The sequence below is a fragment of the Hyla sarda genome, chromosome 1 (assembly GCF_029499605.1).
Source record: "Hyla sarda isolate aHylSar1 chromosome 1, aHylSar1.hap1, whole genome shotgun sequence".
Lineage (NCBI taxonomy): Eukaryota > Metazoa > Chordata > Amphibia > Anura > Hylidae > Hyla > Hyla sarda.
In genome coordinates, this window is record NC_079189.1 from 314,820,898 (window position 1) to 314,843,198 (window position 22,301).

At 41.3% G+C, this 22,301-nt stretch overlaps 1 protein-coding gene across 6 annotated transcripts in view; it reads right to left on the reverse strand.

Moving 5' to 3' along the window:
* Positions 1-22,301, reverse strand: part of PAX5 (paired box 5) — a 324,504-nt gene that overhangs the window by 128,578 nt on the left and 173,625 nt on the right. For 4 of the 6 annotated variants that reach the window (XM_056518288.1, XM_056518286.1, XM_056518289.1 and 1 more), the window contains exon 7: positions 860-970. The exons of 1 other annotated variant lie outside the window; for it this stretch is intronic. In XM_056518288.1, the coding sequence (XP_056374263.1) occupies positions 860-970 (111 nt within the window). The remainder of the gene's footprint in view (positions 1-859; positions 971-22,301) is intronic. One more of the 6 variants, XM_056518287.1, reaches the window with a different exon arrangement.

The window sequence follows — 22,301 nt, forward strand, 5'->3', positions numbered from 1 at the left end:
CATGACATATAGGAAGTCTGACATTTACTATGTATTATACAATGTTGACACAAATATGGTTCAAACTACAAATGATATTGAAACAATGCTATTTACACATAAGCAAGTCACAGACTGTCATTTATCTACCTCCAGTTCTACTGTTTAAATACACAGTTTTAAAAGATTGCTTAAATATGCCTCTAAAGTAACAATACTCATTCTGCTTTTAGCTTAGCAGATCTTACCAGACAGGCAATCTTTAGCACCATGGACAGCAACCTTACCAAACTACTAAAGAAGACATCAGCAATATTGTTTGCTTGAGTACTTAAGAACGAACATACATACAAAATAAATAAAATATTAATAATAGTTACAACTAATAACAAACAAGAACTGAGGAAACAAAGAAAACAATTTAGAGTAAAATGCCACAAATGTTATCATATGCTGTTGTCATGTTTCCATTAAATGATCATGACCTAATAGCCAAGTGACAGTGATATATTTCTGACCATGGTGAAAAGTTGTGATGTCACGGGGAAACATTGGTATCTATTGCTGCCAACAGCCAGTGGCTACATATAGGGCATAAGAGATCCACATGCAGGTCCTAATCCTCTAGTTTGGGAACATTACTATAAATTAAATCAAGTATACTAAAACATCATGCATGTAACATAACCTGTTTAAAAACAATGACAATTTCAATTGTTTAACATCTTAAATATATTGCAAAAAACAACACATTGGTAAATTGACATGTCCATGCAATACAAAAATACCAACGTGCTTCAGTAAAAATCCAGAGCAAGAAAGGATAATATTATTACAGCAAGTTCCCTCCCAGCTCACTTGTAAGAGCATGTGGACTTACCGAGGTTCGGCTGTTGGGCTCATGATGAAGAGCGAGTCGAAAATCGTGCCACTGAGCTGTCGAACCGCCAGAAAACTCAACCTGTTCCAAACGTGGGAGCCAACGGACCTGCTGAAACCATAAGGTAATTTTCAGAACCAGATCACCAAATTGTGATCGTGTTCTGATCGTGTTTTTTTCTTAAAGGAGAGCCTAATACTGCAACTGTTTTTTTTAATTATTATTTAAGATTACATTTACATTATCCAAACAAATTGACTGATAATGGGGTATGCATTCAATTTGATACTCAACAGTACTCAAATACTTAAGTTACTTTATGTAATATTATATGAAATTAACAGTTTACATAGAAAAAGAATATTCACAATAAGTGATTATTATGTATTACTATATATCTAGACTTAAAGAATAGCACAGGGACATATTAAATATTATATGTTTATTGGAGTAAAGACTATGCAATGCTTCTTACAACGCATAATGTTTCTAATTTTGCCAGTCATTAGGACCAACAACCAAGATTAAATAATACAAGAAACAAAAAAACACAATAAATGGTACCAGCCATGCAGATGTAGGATGGATAAATCAGCTTTTCTTGAACATGTTTTTGATTGATGATCAAAGCATGAATGGCTAAATTCGATGACATAACTGATCAAGGTAGAAAATGTGTTTTTTTTACAGTATTCATGCATCATACACTACATTTTTTGCTATATAGCTTTACTCTTTATTAAGTTTACCTCAGTAATACAGTAACTTGGTAACAGAGCGGCAGGTATAACCAAGCATTCCTTTCCATACTGACCCTATGCCATAATTTGCGCACAAGTATTTAAAGTCAACAACATGTGCATTATGATATATTATGATGTATTACAGTTATAAAGAGTCTTTTGTTCAGTAATCATCCTCTATTAGCCAGAGTAGATAGCTTGTAACTCTTATGAATGGACTCAGCCAGGTATTACATAGTTGTCTAATAGAGATGAGCAAATTTTTGAAAAATGTGATTTGGCTGAATCGCCGAATTAAAAAATAAATCAATTTGATCCAAATAAATTCTCGGTGAATCTTTATTAGTAATGTATTTGAATAATGTGTTTAATAAACGTGTGCATATGTTTCACTTATTTTTCCAAAAGTTTTAAAAATTTTAGGTAGTACTACTACTCCCAGCATGGAACAGACTGTTCCATGATGGGAGTAGTAGTACCTGTGCTAATAGACAGATCACCCCGGGTGATTGGCTGGAAGCCTGGAACCACCTGGCCAATCACAGCTCTCTGCGGGAAATATGAATAAGTGATGATGAAAATGAAAATAGTGCAGAGCTGCAAACGCAGGAGAAAGATGCTCCATCTCTGCAATAGAAAGGATAATCGCATCGGGTGTCAATTACAATGACATCATCCTTCACAATTACATTAAATGCATGTATACATTATTGTCCCGGCCATCTACCTCTGCAAATTACAATTTGAAGTATCTTTGATTTCTGATAGAAGACCTCTGTAAATTTATGGATTTTTGGTAAATTAGGGAAACTCAGCCTTTTTTTGCCTACTGTTTTATACATATTACTGATGTCCCTGTCCTTGGCTTGTCTCTGACCTCCACAATTATTCATGGCAGCACATCTAAATGCTCGAAAAAATAAAATAAATGGGGCTGAAAAAGTTAAGTGAAAATAAAAAATTCTGATTTAGAACAAAACTAGAAAAAAAATGAAATGCACCCTTCATTCCTTTTTAATATTAAGCGCTGAATTTTCTGCTCCTTGCCCGCTCCCGAAAATTGAAAACAAAACAAAAAAAATGTTAATGTTAATTTTTAAACAGGGCTTAATTTATGTGGGCGGGCAGGGAACTATGTGTTTAATATGTGTTTAATAATGTATTTTAATAATGTTTTTAATAAAGTGTGTATGTGTTTGACTTATTTTTCCTCAATTTTTTAAAATGTTTTAGGTAGTACTACTACTCCCAGCATGGAACAGACTGTTCCATGATGGGAGCTGTAGTACCTGTACTAATAGACAGATCGCCCTGGGTGTCACTCCTGACACCTGATGCGATTGTCCTATCTATTGCAGAGAGGGAGCGGCTTTCTCCTGCGCTCACATCTCTGCACTATACTCAGGCCGGCCAGTGATGTGAATAGAATTCACATCAGTTGTTCATATTTCCCGCAGAGAGCTGTGATTGGCCAGATGGTTCTAGCCAATCACAACTCCCTGCGTGAAATATGAATAGTAGGTATATATACGGCATATACTCATAATACAGTTGACCCAAAGAAGAGCGGCCGGCTGCCCGCATCTATACATTATACAGGACGATCGCATTGGGTGTCAGAAGTGACACTCACTGTGATCTGTCTATTAATGCAGGTACTACAGCTCCCAGAGTGGAGCAGAGTGTGCTTCATGTTGCGAGCAGTAGTACCTGCAGTTAAGGACAGATCACAGCAGGTGTCACTCCTGAGACCCGATGTGATTGTCCTATCTATTGCAGAGAGGGAGCGGCTTTCTCTTGCGCTCGCATCACTGCACTATACTCTGGCTGGCCAGTGATGTGAATAGAATTCACATAACTTATTCATATTTCCCGCATAGAGAGCTGTGATTGGCCAGATGGTTCCAGCCAATCACAGTTCTCTGTGGGAAATTTTAGTCATAGGTATATACATATATATATATATATATATATATATATATATATATAGGGCATATACTCATACTACAGTGGGACCACTCCTGACACTCGCTTTGAACGTCCTATCTATTGCAGAGATGCAAGCGCAGGAGAAATCCGCTCGCATCTACACATTATACAGGACGATCACAGCGGGGGTCACTAATGAAGAAATTTGTTATTTCGAATCATTTCGAAGTTCGGATACGATCCGAATCAAATTTTTTTCATGAAGTTTGGAACAAATTCAACTTCGTCCGATTCGATTCGCCCATCTCTATTAACTAAAGGGGAATGTAAAGCTAGCCATTACTTCCCCTGGTTAAAAGATGTGATCTCCTAAGATTGCCTGTGCCATGACAATCATCAGTAATGCTTATATAATGTTGCTATTTTTTTTTTATATGGACATAATAATACTTTGCAAGTAGTTGATGACATCTGTGTGACAGCACAGTGGATCAGTGTTAGGCATTGTTGCCTTGCAATACTTAGCTCATGGATCAAATTCAACTAAGGGCGACACCTGCATAGACTTTGTATGTTCTCTGTGTGTGCATGGGTTTCTGCAATTGTTAATTTAGACTGTGAACCTCAATTCTATTTATCTATAAAGAATATTATTATATATCATTAATCATTTCTACTGTATACTATTCTGTCATATATAATTTCCATTGTTTATTCTTCATAGGGTCACATCATTATGTAATGCTAAGCAGTTGGTCCAGGTATATTCCAATGGAACCCAAATCTAAGTGTCATTATAAAAAAAAAGTAATAAATAATATTACTGACATTTTTAACATGTATGTGTTATAACAAAATAAAGGGATGATAATTACACTTTACATTTGCAAACCTCACACATTTGCAGCACCTTGTATCAAGAGTTTTTTTTATCGATAGTAAACTACTTCAGTATGAAGTCCATATAACAGTATAATATTTTGATAATTTCAAATGCTTGCAAATTTTTTTTTAAATCTAATTAGAAATCAATAGTTATCCCTTGAAATGTATAATGCAAGTGACATAGGGAACCAAGGACTCTCACAAAAAATTAACAGATACTGCATTTGGTCTGCAGTTCATTAAGCAAGTCAGCAGGCCTGTTAGTTTTGCTATAGATTTATCTATCCTTCTTTTCTTCATAGTTAAAAAAAGCGGCAGGAGGCAAGTCAATATTCCTTCTCCAGTATTCTCAATGTCCTCACTCTCGTGTTTTCAGATACAAAATATATAATTGTTTACAGCAGCTTCTCGGCCCTTTAATTTGCCTTAGAATGCACAGAATTACAAACCAAAGGGCCTTAACCACAATCTATTAATATTTTATCTACTGTGCCTATTGAAATGTGATGCTATTCTAAATAAAGCTTAACAAATCAAATAATCCCTTCAGCTAAACAATATACATATATTACTGGGAAATGTTTCTGTGCGAGGAGCATTTTACATACAGCAGTATCAGCTTTCAGCAATTTGTTAGCATATCTATTGGACATACTTCAGTTGTGTGTCGTTTAAGACTGGAGCACTACAGCGCCCTGGAACTACTCTGCAGGTCACATTCAGCACCGATTCATTTGACCTACTGTCAATACCATTTGAAAGCCATTAGAGAATCTACAGCACATTAGCTGGTGAAACATTCCTTCTCATGACATGGCGAGAGATCTGGGATTACAAATGAGGTGTCAAAGCAAGTGCCTTTTCTTTCGTGGCATATTTTGTGTGTTACCACATTATGGGGAGTTTTACATATTTATCTAATGAAATTCAGATCCTCACCTTATTTTTTTCATATATCACAAAATGAATTGCAAGCCAGTATACTATAGTATAATGTATCAAAGCGAAACTTGCCGTTGTACGTTTTATTTTAGTAACAAACCTGTATATTTTTCAGCTATACAAATTCGGAGACTGTACCAATTCGCAGACTGCAGTCACTGTAGCAATGTACTACTGAGCCGTAGGCATGCATGATTGGTATTATGGAACAGCATTACATCTAAAGGAAAACTGCTCCATCATGTTAAGTCCAAGGGAACATTCTACAACAGTTTTTGTGTGCCCTATTATGAGCATACTGGGTATGCTTGTATTAAGGAATGACCTGAAAATATTACTATACTGACCATATGTTAAAATGGTTTTTCCAGGCAGTTTTTTTTTCTTCTTTTTTTAAATGCATCCAGGTTCAGTGGGGGGGAAAAAAAAAACAGAAGTCAACAGAAGGCCCCATTTCCTTCTACTGCCATTTTAATGGCACCTGGTCCCCACTGCTGTCTGCCCGTTCCATAAAAGTTTCACTCTGAAGAAAATGTCCACTTGGCCCAGTAAATGGGCATTTTCTGCCTAAAAAAATGTCACAGGAGCCTGAAAGAGGAAAGCATTTGGGACTAGGTGCCATGAAAACAGCAGTGTAAGAGAAAGGGGCAGCTGAGTATGTCTCCTAGGTTTCTTTTTTCACTGCACCTGGGGGCATTAAAAACAAGAAAAAAAAGAGAAGCTCCCTGCCTGAAATCTGCCTTTAACATAGGTCAGTGAAGTTATATTTTTAGGTCATTACTTAATACATGTATGTCCAATATGCCAATAACAGGGCACACAAAAACTTTTATGGTTTCCTTCTGTACTAGAAAGTGTTTAAAATTGAATTCATGAAATAGATATCATGTTAGGAAAAGTAAATACATCGGTATTAATTGAAAATATAAAAAACATATTTATTTATAAACAACTGCAGAATGAAGCTTAATATAGTCAAGTGAAAGATGCACATTTCACACTATAAGTATTTTGTTCACATTTATTTCTACATCCTAAGTAGGACTTAAAATAATTAGCGTTGAAATTCTTGTGTCAGTACAGATGCGACATGTGACACATGGTACAAAATCCTGTAACCTCTTTAGAAGGGCTGAGGTCAATGACAGAGCTGACATGATGAATGAACATTTCTGGTCTACGGAAGGAAAAAAATTACTTATTCCCAAAAGACAAACCAGTTAGACACATGCATGATGAGCGAATGACACTGCGTCTTGAGCCCATACAAGTGCTGGTAGAGGTTGCTACCACCCTCCGCAAGACAGCATCTTAATGTGGGCACATTCCTTAAAAAATAAAATCTGTGCTGTTTAACCCCTGTTGACCTTTGAACTTCATGAAAGGTCATGTTGATGACACAATTTTCCCAGCTGTCTTTCTGTCTTTGTCTATCTAGCTACAGACCTACAGCCCTTTCTATTTTGTAGCGTATTGATCTGTTGGCAGCAAAGGGCTGGATAATTAGCCAGGAATTAGGGTTTCTATTACAGCCAGGAGCTGCCCCAGCTGATTTATCACCTGAATAATTTACTGTGATTGAAAGGAAATTAAAATGAACTCCATTTGACAACTGTGCGCCTTTATGGGCTTTAGTGAAGACTCAAAAGCCAAATTAATAGCCTGTGTTGCCTAATAGTCTACTGAGAGTAAATATGGAAGGATTCCTCTCAGCTAGCTCTGTCTTGCTCACTCTCCAGCTCGCTCGCTCTCTTTCACTGTTGTGGGGAATAAAAGGATTTGCCGTAAAAATCCAACAAATTAGCAGCCAAACAAAACAGTTTATTTGTGTGGTCAGCGTCAGAAGCCACTCTAATTAATGCAAACAGCATCGCTGCTCAATAACGGCAGTGCCTTGTGATGGTGCCCAGTGGTGTACTCAGGTTACCTTAGATGTAGCTAACATTGCTAATAACTAAGCCATAGGAAAGCAGAAAACTAAGTCACCAGTAATTAATGATATATTGTATTGTATAAAAGTTCAAGTTATTCAATAAATGTTTGCATAGTACCACTGTTGCGGTGTTGTATAAAATGGGACAAAACTGGAGGTGGAGACGTAAAAATACAAACACGGTGGTTATAATACAAACCAGGGCTAATACACATTTCTTTCAACAATTCACTTATTAATATATACTCATCACTATTATTAAAAACTATTTTCTCAGGGTATTTGAAGTAAGTCATTGATAGTTTTTCAGTTATGAAAAAAAATACTCCAATCCAACATGCAAATTCAGGTTTTAGGCTAAGTTTCCACTTGTTTTTTGTGTAAAAAATAAAAAAATAAAAACACCAGAAAAAATGCCAGTGCAATTTCTTCCATGTGCAATTTTTTTCGGTGTTTTTGCATTTGAGTGGAAATTGCTTTTTTTGGCCCCTTTTTTTCAAAATGTCATGGGTACCAAAAAAAAAAAAAAGTTGTGATGGAAAAAATTTATTTACCGGAATTTATATTTTTTTAGAACAAAATTTTAATAAATTTTTAAACAGGGATCAATTAATTTATGTGGGCGGGCAAGGCACTAAAAATGTAGCCGACAATAATAAAAAAAAGTAGTGTGTGTGTGTTTCCCTTTTTTTGTTTTATATTTTTAGGCAGTACTACTACTCCCAGCATGGAACACACTGTTCCATGATGGGAGTAGTAGTTCCTGTACTAATAGACAGATCGCCCCGGGTATCACTCCTGACACCCGATGTGATCGTCCATAATACAGCAGAGATGCGGAGCAGCTCTATACAGCGCTCGCATCTCTGCACTATACTCCGGGCCATTCATATTTTCCGCCCAGAGTGGGGATTGGCTGGATGGTGGCAGCCAATCACAGCTCTCAGAGGGAATATGAAAGGTGAGTGGGCGGCCGGAGTACAGAGCAGAGATGCGAGTGCAGGAGAAAACCGCTCCGCATCTCAGGGATGAAGGATGATCACAGTGGGTGTCAGGAGTGACACTGTAGGTACTACTGCTCCCAACATGGAGCACATTCTGCTCCATGTTGGGAGCTGTAGTACCTGCATTAATTGACAGATTGCAGCGAGTGTCACTCCTGACACCCGCTGTGATCCTCCTGTATAATGTATAGATGCGGCCGGCCGACTGCTCTTCTATGGTCCCCTGCACTGACGTATATATACACCTATTCATATTTCTTACAGAACCATCTGGCCAATCACAGCTCTCTGTGGGAAATATGAATAGGTGTATATGTACGGCACTGCAGGGGACCATAGAAAAGCGGACGTCTGCATCTATACATACAGGAGGATCGCAATGGGTGTCAGAAGTGACACGGGCGATCTGTCAATTAGTAGAGGTACTACTACTCCCATCATGGAACAGTGTGTTCCATGCTGGGAGTAGTAGTACTAACTAAAAAAAAAAGTGAAAAACACACACACACTACATTTTTATTATTGTCGTCTACATTTTTAGTGCCCTGCCTGCACACATAAATTGATCCCTGTTTAACCCCTTAAGGACAATGGACGTACTCCTACGCCCCCGTTTCTGAGTCCTTAAGGACCTAGGACATAGGAGTACGTCCTGTCCATTCCCGGCCCCCCGCCGCTAGCCGGAGGGGAGCCGGTGCCCGATGCCTGCTGAAATCGTTCAGCAGGCATCGCAGCATATCGCCCAGGGGGGTCATTATGCAAAAGTCGTGAAACACCTGTAGGGTATTAAGGTTCACTTTACCCCTTTTTACGTTCCCCGAGGGGTCTAGTTTCCAAAATGGTATGCCATGTGTTTTTTTTTTGCGGTTCTGGCACCATAGGGGCTTCCTAAATGCGGCATGCCCCCAGAGCAAAATTTGCTTTCAAAAAGCCAAATGTGACTCCTTCTCTTCTGAGACCTGTAGTGTGCCAGCAGAGCACTTTTCACCCCCATATGGGGTGTTTTCTGAATCGGGAGAAATTGAGCTTCAAATTTTGGGGGGTATTTTCTGCTATTACCCTTTTTAAAAATGTAAAAATTTTGGGAAACCAAGCATTTTAGGTAAAACATTTTTATTTTTTTTTTACATATGCAAAAGTCGTGAAACACCTGTAGGGTATTAAGGTTCACTTTACCCCTTTTTACGTTCCCCGAGGGGTCTAGTTTCCCAAATGGTATGCCATGTGGTTTTTTTTTGCAGTTCTGGCACCATAGGGGCTTCCTAAATGCGGCATGCCCCCAGAGCAAAATTTGCTTTCGAAAAGCCAAATGTGACTCCTTCTCTTCTGAGAGCTGTAGTGCGCCAGCAGAGCACTTTTCACCCCCATATGGGGTGTTTTCTGAATCGGGAGAAATTGGGCTTCAAATTTTGGGGGGTATTTTCTGCTATTATCCTTTTTAAAAATGTAAACTTTTTGGGAAACCAAGCATTTTAGGTAAAACATATTTTTTTTTTTTTTTACATATGCAAAAGTCGTGAATCACCTGTGGGGTATTAAGGTTCACTTTACCCCTTGTTACATTCCCTGAGGGGTCTAGTTTCCAAAATGGTATGCCATGTGTTTTTTTTTTGCTGTCCTGGCACCATAGGGGCTTCCTAAAGGTGACATGCCCCCCAAAAACCATTTGTCGCTCCTTCCCTTCTGAGCCCTCTACTGCGCCCGCCGAACAATTAACATAGACATATGAGGTATGTGCTTACTCGAGAGAAATTGGGTTTCAAATACAAGTAAAAATGTTCTCCTTTCTACCAATTGCAAAAATTCAAAAATTGGGTCTACAAGAACATGCGAGTGTAAAAAATGAAGATTGTGAATTTTCTCCTTCACTTTGCTGCTATTCCTGTGAAACACATAAAGGGTTAATACACTTACTGAATGTCATTTTGAATACTTTGGGGGTGTAGTTTTTATAATGGGGTCATTTATGGGGATTTCTAATATGAAGACCCTTCAAATCCACTTCAAACCTGAACTGGTCCATGAAAAATAGCGAGTTTTGTGAAACATTCCCAAATTGCTGCTGAACTTTGAAGCCCTCTGGTGTCTTCCAAAAGTAAAAACTCATAAATTTTATGATGCAAACATAAAGTAGACATATTGTATATGTGAACCCAAAAATGTTTTATTTTGAATATCCATTTTCCTTACAAGCAGAGAGCTTCAAAGTTAGAAAAATGCAAAATTTTCATTTTTTTCATCAAATTTGGGGATTTTTCACCAAGAAAGGATGCAAGTTACCATAAAATTTTACCACTAAGTTAAAGTAGAATATGTCACGAAAAAACAATCTCAGAATCAGAATGATAACTAAAAGCATTCCAGAGTTATTAATGTTTAAAGTGACAGTGGTCAGAATTGCAAAAAACGCTCTGGTCCTTAAGGTGTAAAATGGCCTGGTGCTTAAGGGGTTAAAAATGTATAAAAATTCCGTTATAATAAAGATACATTTTGTTAAATACTATTTTTTCCATCACTACTGTATCTTTTTTAATATTTTTTTTAAAGGTACCCTATGAAATTTTTATAAAAAAGGTATCTCCATCACTTTTTTGGATCGCTAAAGTCCAAAAGAGAAAAAAAAAAACGCCTGCAAAAAACGCCAAAGTTAAAACCCCATGTCGTTTTCCTAGGCGTTTTTTTTTTTACTCCCATAGACTTCTCTGGGAGAAAAACGTCATGATTTCAGGGGAAAAAACGCCATAGACTCAACATGCTGCAACTTTGCAAAACCGCCAAGGAGCTGAAAAACGCTAAAAAAAGAGTGAAAAAACACCAAAAGGATTAAAAAAAATGCCAAACTGAAAAAACACAAAGTGGAAAAAGAATTTTAGGATTTCCCATTGATTTACAGCTGACATCTGGTCACAGCGTTTTTTGGCCGAAAAAATGCCATGCGGCAGAATTTGCAGTTTTCTTGGTGTTTTTCCCCCTCCCAAAAAAAACAAGTGGAAACTTAGCCTTAGTCAAACTTATTCCAATCATCTCTTTCCCCTAAGTTATAAGTCAAGGAGGTAGAGACATAGACTGCTGTTCTTGTCACTGAGATTCTTAAAGGGAACGTGTCATCTGAAATTAGTGAATTCTTTAAGAATTTTTTGTGATTTTTTTTCTAATTTTCATATATGAGTATCAAAGCATCATTGTTTCTTTTCTTCAACCACAAGGTGTAGGTAGAAAGGCTGGAATGCAGGGTACTCAGTATAAAATAATCCTGAAATCTTGCAGTTATCATTCTGACCACTAAGCTTTTAATAAGCTGGCACCTCCTGTTCTGTAGTGAAAACTTTGCAGCAGTCTCTTTCATATTATAATTTATAGGATTACAGAGGAAGATAACAGTAGATAGATAAGGCAGTACCAACCTATTCACAATAAGGTTGTGCTTACATAGGTCACAGAGCATGCCTGGAAAACTCTCTAAAAGAAAATAGGGTACCTTCAAGTCTATTGTCCATGGTGCTTGCTAGAGATGAGCGAATTTACAGTAAATTCGATTCGTCACGAACTTCTCGGCTCGGCAGTTGATGACTTATCCTGCAAAATTAGTTCAGCTTTCAGGTGCTCCGGTGGGCTGGAAAAGGTGGATACAGTCCTAGGAAAGAGTCTCCTAGGACTGTATCCACCTTTTCCAGCCCACAGGAGCACCTGAAAACTGAACTCATTTATGCAGGATAAGCTATCAACTGCCGAGCCGAGAAGTTCGTGACGAATCGAATTTACTATAAATTCGCTCATCTCTAGTGCTTGCAATAAACAGCATCTCTTAATGCTTTTAAAAACAGCTCAGGCAAGATAACTGCAACATAATAATGTACTCAAATGATAATCAATATCTGTTTTAAAATAATTAGAAAAATAAAAAATCGAGAGAATACATCCCCTTTAAAGAAAATAAGTACCAGAGATGTTTTAGAATGTAAGTTTTAGTTAGGTCAAGTGATGCATCTTTCCAGCATTTTTAACATTTTCCTACATTGGGGGGAGCATATACAGTCCTGGCCATAAATGTTGGCACCCCTGAAATTTTTCAAGAAAATGAAGTATTTCTCACAGAAAAGGATTGCAGTAACACATGTTTTACTATACACATGTTCATTCCCTTTATGTGTATTAGAATTAAACCAAAAAAAGGGAGGAAGAAAACAAATTGGACATAATGTCACACCAAACTCCAAAAATGGGCTGGACAAAATTATTGGCACCCTTTCAAAATTGTGGAAAATTTAAATTGTTTCAAGCATGTGATGCTCCTTTAAACTCACCTGGGGCAAGTAACAGGGGTTGGCAATATAAAAATCACACCTAAAAGCAGATAAAAAGGAGAGAAGTTCACTTAGTCTTTGCATTGTGTGTCTTTGTGCGCTACACTAAGCATGGACATGAATGAGAAGAGAACTGTCTGAGGACTTGAGAACCAAAATTGGGGAAAAATATCAACAATCTCAAGGTTACAAGTCCATCTCCAGAGATCTAGATTTGCCTTTGTCCACAGTGCGCACCATTATCAAGAAGTTTGCAACTCATGGCACTATAGCTAATCTCCCTGCACGTGGAGGGAAAAGAAAAACTGATGAATGGTGTCAATGCGGGATAGTCCAAAGATATTCAAGCTGTCCTGTAGGCTCAGGGAGCATCAGTGTCAGTGCAAACTATCCATCGACATTTAAATGAAATTAAACTCTATGGCAGGAGACCCAGGAGGACATAAAAATGCAAGACTACATTTTGCCAAAATGAACTTGAGTAAGCCAAAATCCTTCTGGGAAAATGTCTTGTGGACAGATGAGACCAAGATAGAGCTTTTTAGTAAAGCACATCATTCTACTGTTTACCAAAAATGGAATGAGGCCTACAAAGAAAAGAACACAGTACCTACAGGGAAATATGGTGGAGGCTCAATGATGTTTTGGGGTTGTTTTTCTGCCTCTGGCACTGGGTACCTTGAATGTGTGCAAGGCATCATGAAATCTGAGGATTACCTACGGATTTTGGGTCCCACTGTACAGCCCAGTGTCAGAAAGCTGGGTTTGCGTCCGAGATCTTGGGTCTTCCAGCAGGACAATTACCCCAAACATATGTCAAAAAGCACCCAGAAATGGATGACAACAAAGCGCTGGAGAGTTCTGAAGTGGCAGCAATGAGTCCAGATCTAAATCCCATTGAACACCTGTGGAGAGATCTTAAAATTGCTGTTGGTAAAAGGCGCCCTTCTAATAAGAGAGACCTGGAGCAGTTTGCAAAGGAAGAGTGGTCCAACATTCCGGCTGAGAGGTGTAAGAAGCTTGTTGATGGTTATAGGAAGCGACTGATTTCAGTTATTTTTTCCAAAGGGTTGTAACGGGTCACGGCAGGTGGGGGATCCTCTGGGCCTGTGTGGATGATGACGTGAGCCGTGCCAGGAAGCGGAGTCTAAGGTGCCGCTGGTTTTCACCAGAGCCCGCCGCAAAGCGGGATGGTCTTGCTGCGGCAGGCGGTACCCAGATCAATACCCCTGCCACGACACGTCCACACAGTTAGCTGGGAGGTGGCGTGGCACAGAAGGAGACTGGCATGATGTGGCAAGATGGCAGAAGGTCAGGGCAGATAACACAGGTGCAGGGGAGGTAAGGTAGCAAGGAACAGGTACACAGTAACAGGGACACAGACTTTCACTATGGCACAAGGTTACCAAAGATCCGGCAGGGAACCAAGGGAGGAGCTGATGTTTAAGGACAGGGGAACAGGTGTAGACACTTGATTAACTGAGCACTGGCCCTTAAAGAGACAGAGCTCTGGCGCGTGCACGCCCTAGAAGGCAGGGGCACACGTGCCAGGGCTGCAAGGACACGGAGAGGCGGAAGATGAGGGAGGTGAGTGACAGGCGGGCACATCCCGTGATGCGAATCCCAGCCCCACCTGCAATTGGTGCAGAAGCAGAGAACATTCACAGCCGGCGTGTCTGGCTGGAGCGCAGGTGTTACAAGGGTGTGCAACCAAATCTTAAGTAAAGGGTGCCAATAATTTTGTTCAGACCATTTTTGGAGTTTGGTGTGACATTATGTCCAATTTTCTTTTTTCCTCCCTTTTTTTGTTTAGTTCCAATGCACACAAAGGGAATAAACATGTGTATAGCAAAACGTGGTTACTGCAATCCTTTTCTGTAAGAAATACTTCAATTCAGGGGGGCCAACATTTATGGCCATGACTATATTTCTCTGTTTGACACCTGTGTAGGGAAAGTTAACAAACACTGGTTGACATATCCCTTTGTGTGGGAAAATATATATAGAGAGAGAGTCAGGAGCTTATTTGATTATACAATAAAACACTTGCAAAAACAATAATATAGACAAAATTTTATATTGACTGGAGTTGTACTTGATGCTTTTTATTTGTCTCTAGAAATAATACACAGGAAGGAAGGTGGTGACTTTTAAGTAAAGCCTCTGATTCCTAACTGAACAAAACCTGTGGCTCCAAATGGCTATTCTGTGGGAGCTTTCCCTGCATGGAAACAATACAACCAAGGAATAGCTTATCAATGGCTTTCCCCCACCCCCAACAAATACCTTGTAAGTTTTGTATAGTAACCACATCACCATATCATCCAAAAGATTTGCAGTTGTGCGTTTTTATCTCAGAAATATTATTAAATTCTAGTGAAATAATTCTTCGGCTAAGCATGTTCCCAGAATTCTACAAAGACAGACAGGAATATAACTTCTGAACATTTGACCCTAGCTGTATTTTACATGTTAATAGTGACTTAGGGTCACATGAATAAAATTCTTTTTATTTTATCTAATCAAACTGAAATTAGGCATCCTTCACATTAAGAGAGATTTATCAAAACCCGTGCAATGGAAAAGTGGAGCAGTTGCTCATAGTATCCAATCAGATCACTTCTTTTATTTTTAGAAAGGCCTCTACAAAATAAAAGAAGTAATGTGATTGGTTGCTCTGTACAAATGCTCCACTTTTTCTTTGCACAGGTTTTAATAAATCTCCACAATAGTTTTTAGTTTTTAAGTTTGGTGTATACAACAGTAAAATCTTCCTGACATATACATTGAATATAAAGCCCCAACGTATACAACTAAATGCCACACAGCTGCATAAATTGGCAAAATAACTATATCCTTCTAAAACAAAACAAACAGCATAGTGAACATTTTGTGGAATACATTTGCATTGAAAATTCTAGACAACTAAGTTTTTGCTCATCCTTAAAGGGGTACTCCCCTCCCCAGTGTTCGGAACATTTAGTCCTGAATGCTGGTACGGGCTTCAAGGGTCACCACGCCCTTTGTGACGTCACGCTCCGCCCCTCTTGACATCACACCCTGCCCCCTCAATATTGGTCTATGGGAGGGGGTGTGGCAGCTGTCACACCCGCTCCCACAGACTTGCATTGAGGGGGCGGAACGTGCCATCACAAGGGGGCATGGCGACCCCTGAAGCCTGCATCAACGTTTGGAACTAAATGTTCCAAATGCTGGGAAGTGGACTTCCCCTTTTAAAACAAGGTTGTTGTTTGTTTTTTTTAAACCAGCCTGATTCTCTATAGGTGTCCTGTATTATTGAGCACCAAAATGTTAGCAGCAGATCCTTTAAAGTGGTGTTCTGATTTAAATTATCTTACCCCTATCTACAAGATAGGGTATAAGTGTGAGATCATTGAGCACTGGGACCTCTTTTTTGAATAGAGTGGTGACTTGCCCGTTTGCACCATCACTCCATTGGTTGTCTGTGGAGCTGCTAAAAAGAGCCAAGCGCTGTATTCACCTCTCTTCAGCAGCTCTACAGGTAATGAATGGAGTCATCACTCTATTCAAAACAACGGAGTCAGGGTCCCGTTCTGAAGATTCCAGGGGTCTCAGCAGTCAGACTCCTCTGATCTGACGCTTATACCGTGTGCTGTGGATAGGGAATAAGATTTTAACTAGGAATACCTGGGTCCTTTAGATGGGCTGGTCAGCTCAGGTAGATCATTGCTTGTTTAAGGAGCATTTACATGGCTTAGTTATCATGCAAACAGGGCCACACAAATAATTGCTGGATTGCTCACCCACCACTTTACTGTTTTATTATTATCTTCTACACATACCTTGTTTGCGATGCACGGCCGGCTCATGATGATTTATAGGCCTGCATAACAGATACGATCAGTCTGCAAACTACAATTTTCTTGTTCATCAGCTGATCACTGGCCCTTTTACACAGGTCAAATATCAGGAACAAACATTTCTGTGAACATTATTTCAGATGATAATCGGCAGTGTAGAGGGTCCTTAATTTAAGTTGCCAGATGAGATAGCCATGTTCCCCACATGCAGTAATGAGCCTTGGGTACCCATCACTCGGCCCCTGGTTTGCCTGTTTAATACCTTGGACCACTGTTGATAGGTACTAACCACTGCATACCTGGAACAATGCACAAGACCTGCCCTTTTAGAGATGTTGTCACCAAGTCATCTGACCAATACAATTTGGTTCTTGTCACCAAACCACCCTTTGGATCCTTAGGCGTGCCCATTATTCCTGCTCCCAGCACACTCTAAGAATGAACTGTTTATTAGCTGTCAAAAATCTCCTACCTCTTGATAGGTGCCACTGTCATGACATAATAATGATATTCACTTTCCCTGGTGTTAATATTATATCTGATTAGTGTGTACCAGCGAGAGATACATCAAACTGTCTTTTGGCTTACTCACCGTATACATGAGCATATTTTCTATGAAGTATTGGAAAAAAACTGATGTATAATATAAAGTTGGGTCAACTTATTATTGTCTGCTGAAAAATGATGCAGGTGTTTGCAAGAATTTCTTCTTTCATGTTTCCTTCTGAGCTCTAGGGTCAGTGAGGCCAGGCTAAGCTGCAGCATGTACACTTCTTCCTTTTCCCACCCCTCCCTGCCCTGCATGATTAGAAGAAAAAAAAAAACACTGCATATGCGTGATATCTTATGCAAGAATTATTTGATGTGTTTTATTTTAAAAATTATTAAGATGTTTAATGTAGACAGGAGACCGATTATTCCATCCATTGCATATAGATCATTGTCTTTTCATAGGTGATACCAATGTTAAGATGTTTCGGTCATGGGGACCATTTTCAACAGGTATCAATATGGCGGCATTAGAAGAGAAAAAGAAAGAAAAGGGTGTATAACCTAAGTCTGATCCTCTGTGAATGTTGTGCGCATCAGGAGCCGCTGTCGGGAAGAAAATAAAACATCATTTGCTTTATCTTTATTAGCTATCTACCCATTTCTGCAGCTCTGAGTATGATATAGAGCTGACAGATTTCCTTTAAGGAAGTGCTTTATTGCTTCTTCGTGTCTTCATTCATATGCTCTAAATAGAACATTTTAGACACTGCAGAAAATCTGCTCAAATCTTTATTTATTCCATCATTAAGTAACCCAAAGTGACATAGTGGCCTACAGTATGTATCCAATGCAAAAAAGTAGGAAAAGTGCACTACACTTACTCTCCATAATGCAAATGTCAGAAATAAAAATTGATTTTTTACCTATTTTTCCATATTATGTTGTCACGATGCCGGCTGGCAGGTGGTGGATCCTCTGTGCCAGAGAGGGATTGGCGTGGACCGTGCTAGAGGATCGGTTCTAAGTCACTACTGGTTTTCACCAGAGCCCGCCGCAAAGCGGGATGGTCTTGCTGCGGCGGTAGTGACCAGGTCGTATCCCCTAGCAACGGCTCAACCTCTCTGGCTGCTGAAGATAGGCGCGGTACAAGGGAGTAGACAGAAGCAAGGTCGGACGTAGCAGAAGGTCGGGGCAGGCAGCAAGGATCGTAGTCAGGGGCAACGGCAGAAGGTCTGGAATCACAGGCAAGGAACACACAAGGAACGCTTTCACTGGCACTAGGGCAACAAGATCCGGCGAGGGAGTGAAGGGGAAGTGAGGTGATATAGGGAAGTGCACAGGTGTAAACACTAATTGGAACCACTGCACCAATCAGCGGTGCAGTGGCCCTTTAAATCGCAAAGACCCGGCGCGCGCGCGCCCTAGGGAGCGGGGCCGCGCGCGCCGGGACAGAACTGACGGGGAGCGAGTCAGGTACGGGAGCCGGGGTGCGCATCGCGAGCGGGCGCTACCCGCATCGCGAATCGCATCCCGGCCGGAGGTGGTAACGCAGCGCCCCGGGTCCGTGGAACCGACCGGGGCGCTGCAGTGAGGGAAGTGTAGCGAGCGCTCCGGGGAGGAGCGGGGACCCGGAGCGCTCGGCGTAACAGTACCCCCCCCCTTGGGTCTCCCCCTCTTCTTGGGGCCTGAGAACCTGAGGATCAGACTTTTGTCCAGGATATTGTCCTCAGGTTCCCAGGACCTCTCTTCTGGACCACAACCCTCCCAATCCACTAAAAAAAAAGTTTTTCCTCTGACTTTTTTAGAGGCCAAGATTTCTTTGACAGAGAAGATGTCCGAGGAGCCGGAAACAGGAGTGGGAGGAACAGATTTAGGAGAAAAACGGTTGAGGATGAGAGGTTTAAGAAGAGAGACGTGAAAGGCATTAGGGATACGAAGAGAAGGAGGAAGAAGAAGTTTGTAAGAGACAGGATTAATTTGAGACAAAACTTTAAAAGGACCAAGATAGCGTGGTCCCAACTTATAGCTCGGGACACGGAAACGGACATATTTAGCGGAGAGCCATACCTTGTCTCCAGGGGAAAAAATGGGAGGAGCTCTTCTTTTCTTATCTGCGAATCTCTTCATGCGAGAAGAAGCCTGTAAGAGAGAATTTTGGGTCTCTTTCCATATGGTGGAAAGATCACGAGAAATTTCATCCACAGCGGGCAGACCAGAGGGCAAGGGGGTAGGGAGGGGGGGAAGAGGGTGACGGCCGTACACCACGAAAAACGGAGATTTGGAGGAAGATTCAGAGATTCTGAAATTATACGAGAATTCGGCCCAAGGTAGAAGATCTGCCCAGTCATCCTGGCGGGAGGAAACAAAATGTCGTAAATAGTCACCCAAGATCTGGTTAATTCTCTCTACTTGTCCATTGGATTGAGGATGGTATGCAGAAGAAAAATTTAATTTAATCTTGAGTTGTTTACAGAGAGCCCTCCAGAATTTAGACACAAATTGGACGCCTCTATCCGAGACGATCTGTGTAGGCAACCCGTGAAGACGAAAAATGTGTACAAAAAATTGTTTAGCCAACTGAGGCGCTGAAGGAAGACCAGGAAGAGGGATGAAATGTGCCATTTTGGAGAATCGATCAACGACCACCCAAATAACAGTGTTGCCATGGGATGGGGGTAAGTCAGTAATAAAATCCATACCAATCAGAGACCAAGGTTGTTCGGGGACAGGTAGAGGATGAAGAAAACCAGCGGGCTTCTGGCGAGGAGTCTTATCCCGGGCACAGATAGTGCAGGCTCGCACAAAGTCCACCACATCAGTCTCTAGAGTCGGCCACCAATAGAAGCGAGAGATGAGTTGCACAGATTTCTTAATGCCCGCATGACCTGCGAGATGGGAGGAGTGACCCCATTTGAGGATCCCAAGGCGTTGGCGTGGAGAAACAAAGGTCTTTCCTGGAGGAGTTTGTCTGATGGAGGCTGGAGAAGTGGAAATCAGGCAGTCAGGAGGAATGATGTGTTGAGGAGAGAGTTCAATTTCAGAGGCATCTGAGGAACGAGAGAGAGCATCGGCCCTAATGTTCTTATCAGCAGGCCGAAAGTGAATTTCAAAATTAAATCGGGCAAAGAACAGAGACCACCTGGCCTGACGAGGATTCAGCCGTTGGGCAGACTGGAGGTAGGAGAGGTTCTTGTGATCGGTGTAAATAATAACTGGAAATCTTGATCCCTCCAGCAGATGCCTCCATTCCTCAAGTGCTAATTTAATGGCTAGAAGCTCTCGATCCCCGATGGAGTAGTTCCTCTCCGCCGGAGAGAAGGTCCTGGAAAAAAAACCACAAGTAACAGCATGCCCGGAAGAGTTTTTTTGTAGAAGGACAGCTCCAGCTCCCACTGAGGAGGCATCAACCTCCAATAGGAAGGGTTTAGATGGGTCAGGTCTGGAGAGCACGGGAGCCGAAGAAAAGGCAGACTTGAGTCGTTTAAAGGCGTCTTCCGCTTGAGGAGGCCAAGACTTGGGATCGGCATTTTTTTTTGTTAAAGCCACAATAGGAGCCACAATGGTAGAAAAATGTGGAATAAATTGCCTGTAATAATTGGCGAACCCCAAAAAACGTTGGATGGCACGGAGTCCGGAGGGGCGTGGCCAATCTAAGACGGCAGAGAGTTTATCTGGGTCCATTTGTAGTCCCTGGCCAGAGACCAAGTATCCTAGAAAAGGAAGAGATTGGCATTCAAACAGACATTTCTCTATTTTGGCATAGAGTTGATTATCACGAAGTCTCTGAAGAACCATACGGACATGCTGGCGGTGTTCTTCAAGATTGGCAGAAAAAATCAGGATATCGTCCAGATATACAACAACACAGGAGTATAGGAGATCACGAAAAATTTCATTAACAAAGTCTTGGAAGACGGCAGGGGCGTTGCATAGACCAAAGGGCATGACCAGATACTCAAAGTGTCCATCTCTGGTGTTAAATGCCGTTTTCCATTCATCCCCCTCTCTGATGCGGATGAGATTATAAGCACCTCTTAAGTCCAGTTTGGTAAAAATATGGGCACCTTGGAGACGATCAAAGAGTTCAGAGATGAGGGGTAGGGGGTAGCGGTTCTTAACCGTGATTTTATTAAGACCGCGGTAGTCAATGCAAGGACGTAGAGAGCCATCTTTTTTGGACACAAAGAAAAATCCGGCTCCGGCAGGAGAGGAGGATTTACGGATAAAGCCCTTTTTTAAATTTTCTTGGACGTATTCAGACATGGCAAGAGTCTCTGGGACGGACAGAGGATAGATTCTGCCCCGGGGTGGAGTAGTGCCCGGGAGGAGGTCAATGGGACAATCATAAGGCCTGTGAGGAGGTAGAGTCTCAGCTTGTTTTTTGCAAAAAACGTCCGCAAAGTCCATATAGGCCTTAGGGAGACCGGTTACATGAGGAAGCACAGGGACACGGCAAGGTTTACTGGGAACCGGTTTTAAGCAGTCCTTGGAACAAGAGGGCCCCCAACTCTTGATCTCCCCAGTGGACCAATCCAGGATTGGGGAATGGAGTTGAAGCCAGGGAAGTCCAAGAAGGATTTCAGAAGTGCAATTGGGGAGGACCAACAGTTCAATCCTCTCGTGATGAGATCCGATGCGCATTAGAAGGGGCTCCGTGCGGAAACGTATAGTACAGTCCAATCTTTCATTGTTTACACAATTGATGTAGAGGGGTCTGGCGAGACTGGTCACCGGGATGTTGAACCTGTTGACGAGAGAGGCCAAGATAAAATTTCCTGCAGATCCAGAGTCCAAGAAGGCCACAGCAGAGAAGGAGAAGGCAGAGGCAGACATCCGCACAGGCACAGTAAGACGTGGAGAAGCAGAGTAGACATCAAGGACTGTCTCACCTTTGTGCGGAGTCAGCGGACGTCTTTCCAGGCGGGGAGGACGGATAGGACAATCCTTCAGGAAGTGTTCGGTACTAGCACAGTACAGGCAGAGATTCTCCATGCGGCGTCGTGTCCTCTCTTGGGGTGTCAGGCGAGACCGGTCGACCTGCATAGCCTCCACGGCGGGAGGCACAGGAACAGGTTGCAGGGGACCAGAGGAGAGAGGAGCCGGGGAGAAGAAACGCCTCGTGCGAACAGAGTCCATATCCTGGCGGAGCTCCTGACGCCGTTCGGAAAAACGCATGTCAATGCGAGTGGCAAGATGGATGAGTTCATGTAGGTTAGCAGGGATTTCTCGTGCGGCCAGAACATCTTTAATGTTGCTGGATAGGCCTTTTTTAAAGGTCGCGCAGAGTGCCTCATTATTCCAGGATAATTCTGAAGCAAGGGTACGGAACTGTACGGCATACTCGCCAACGGAAGAATTACCCTGGACC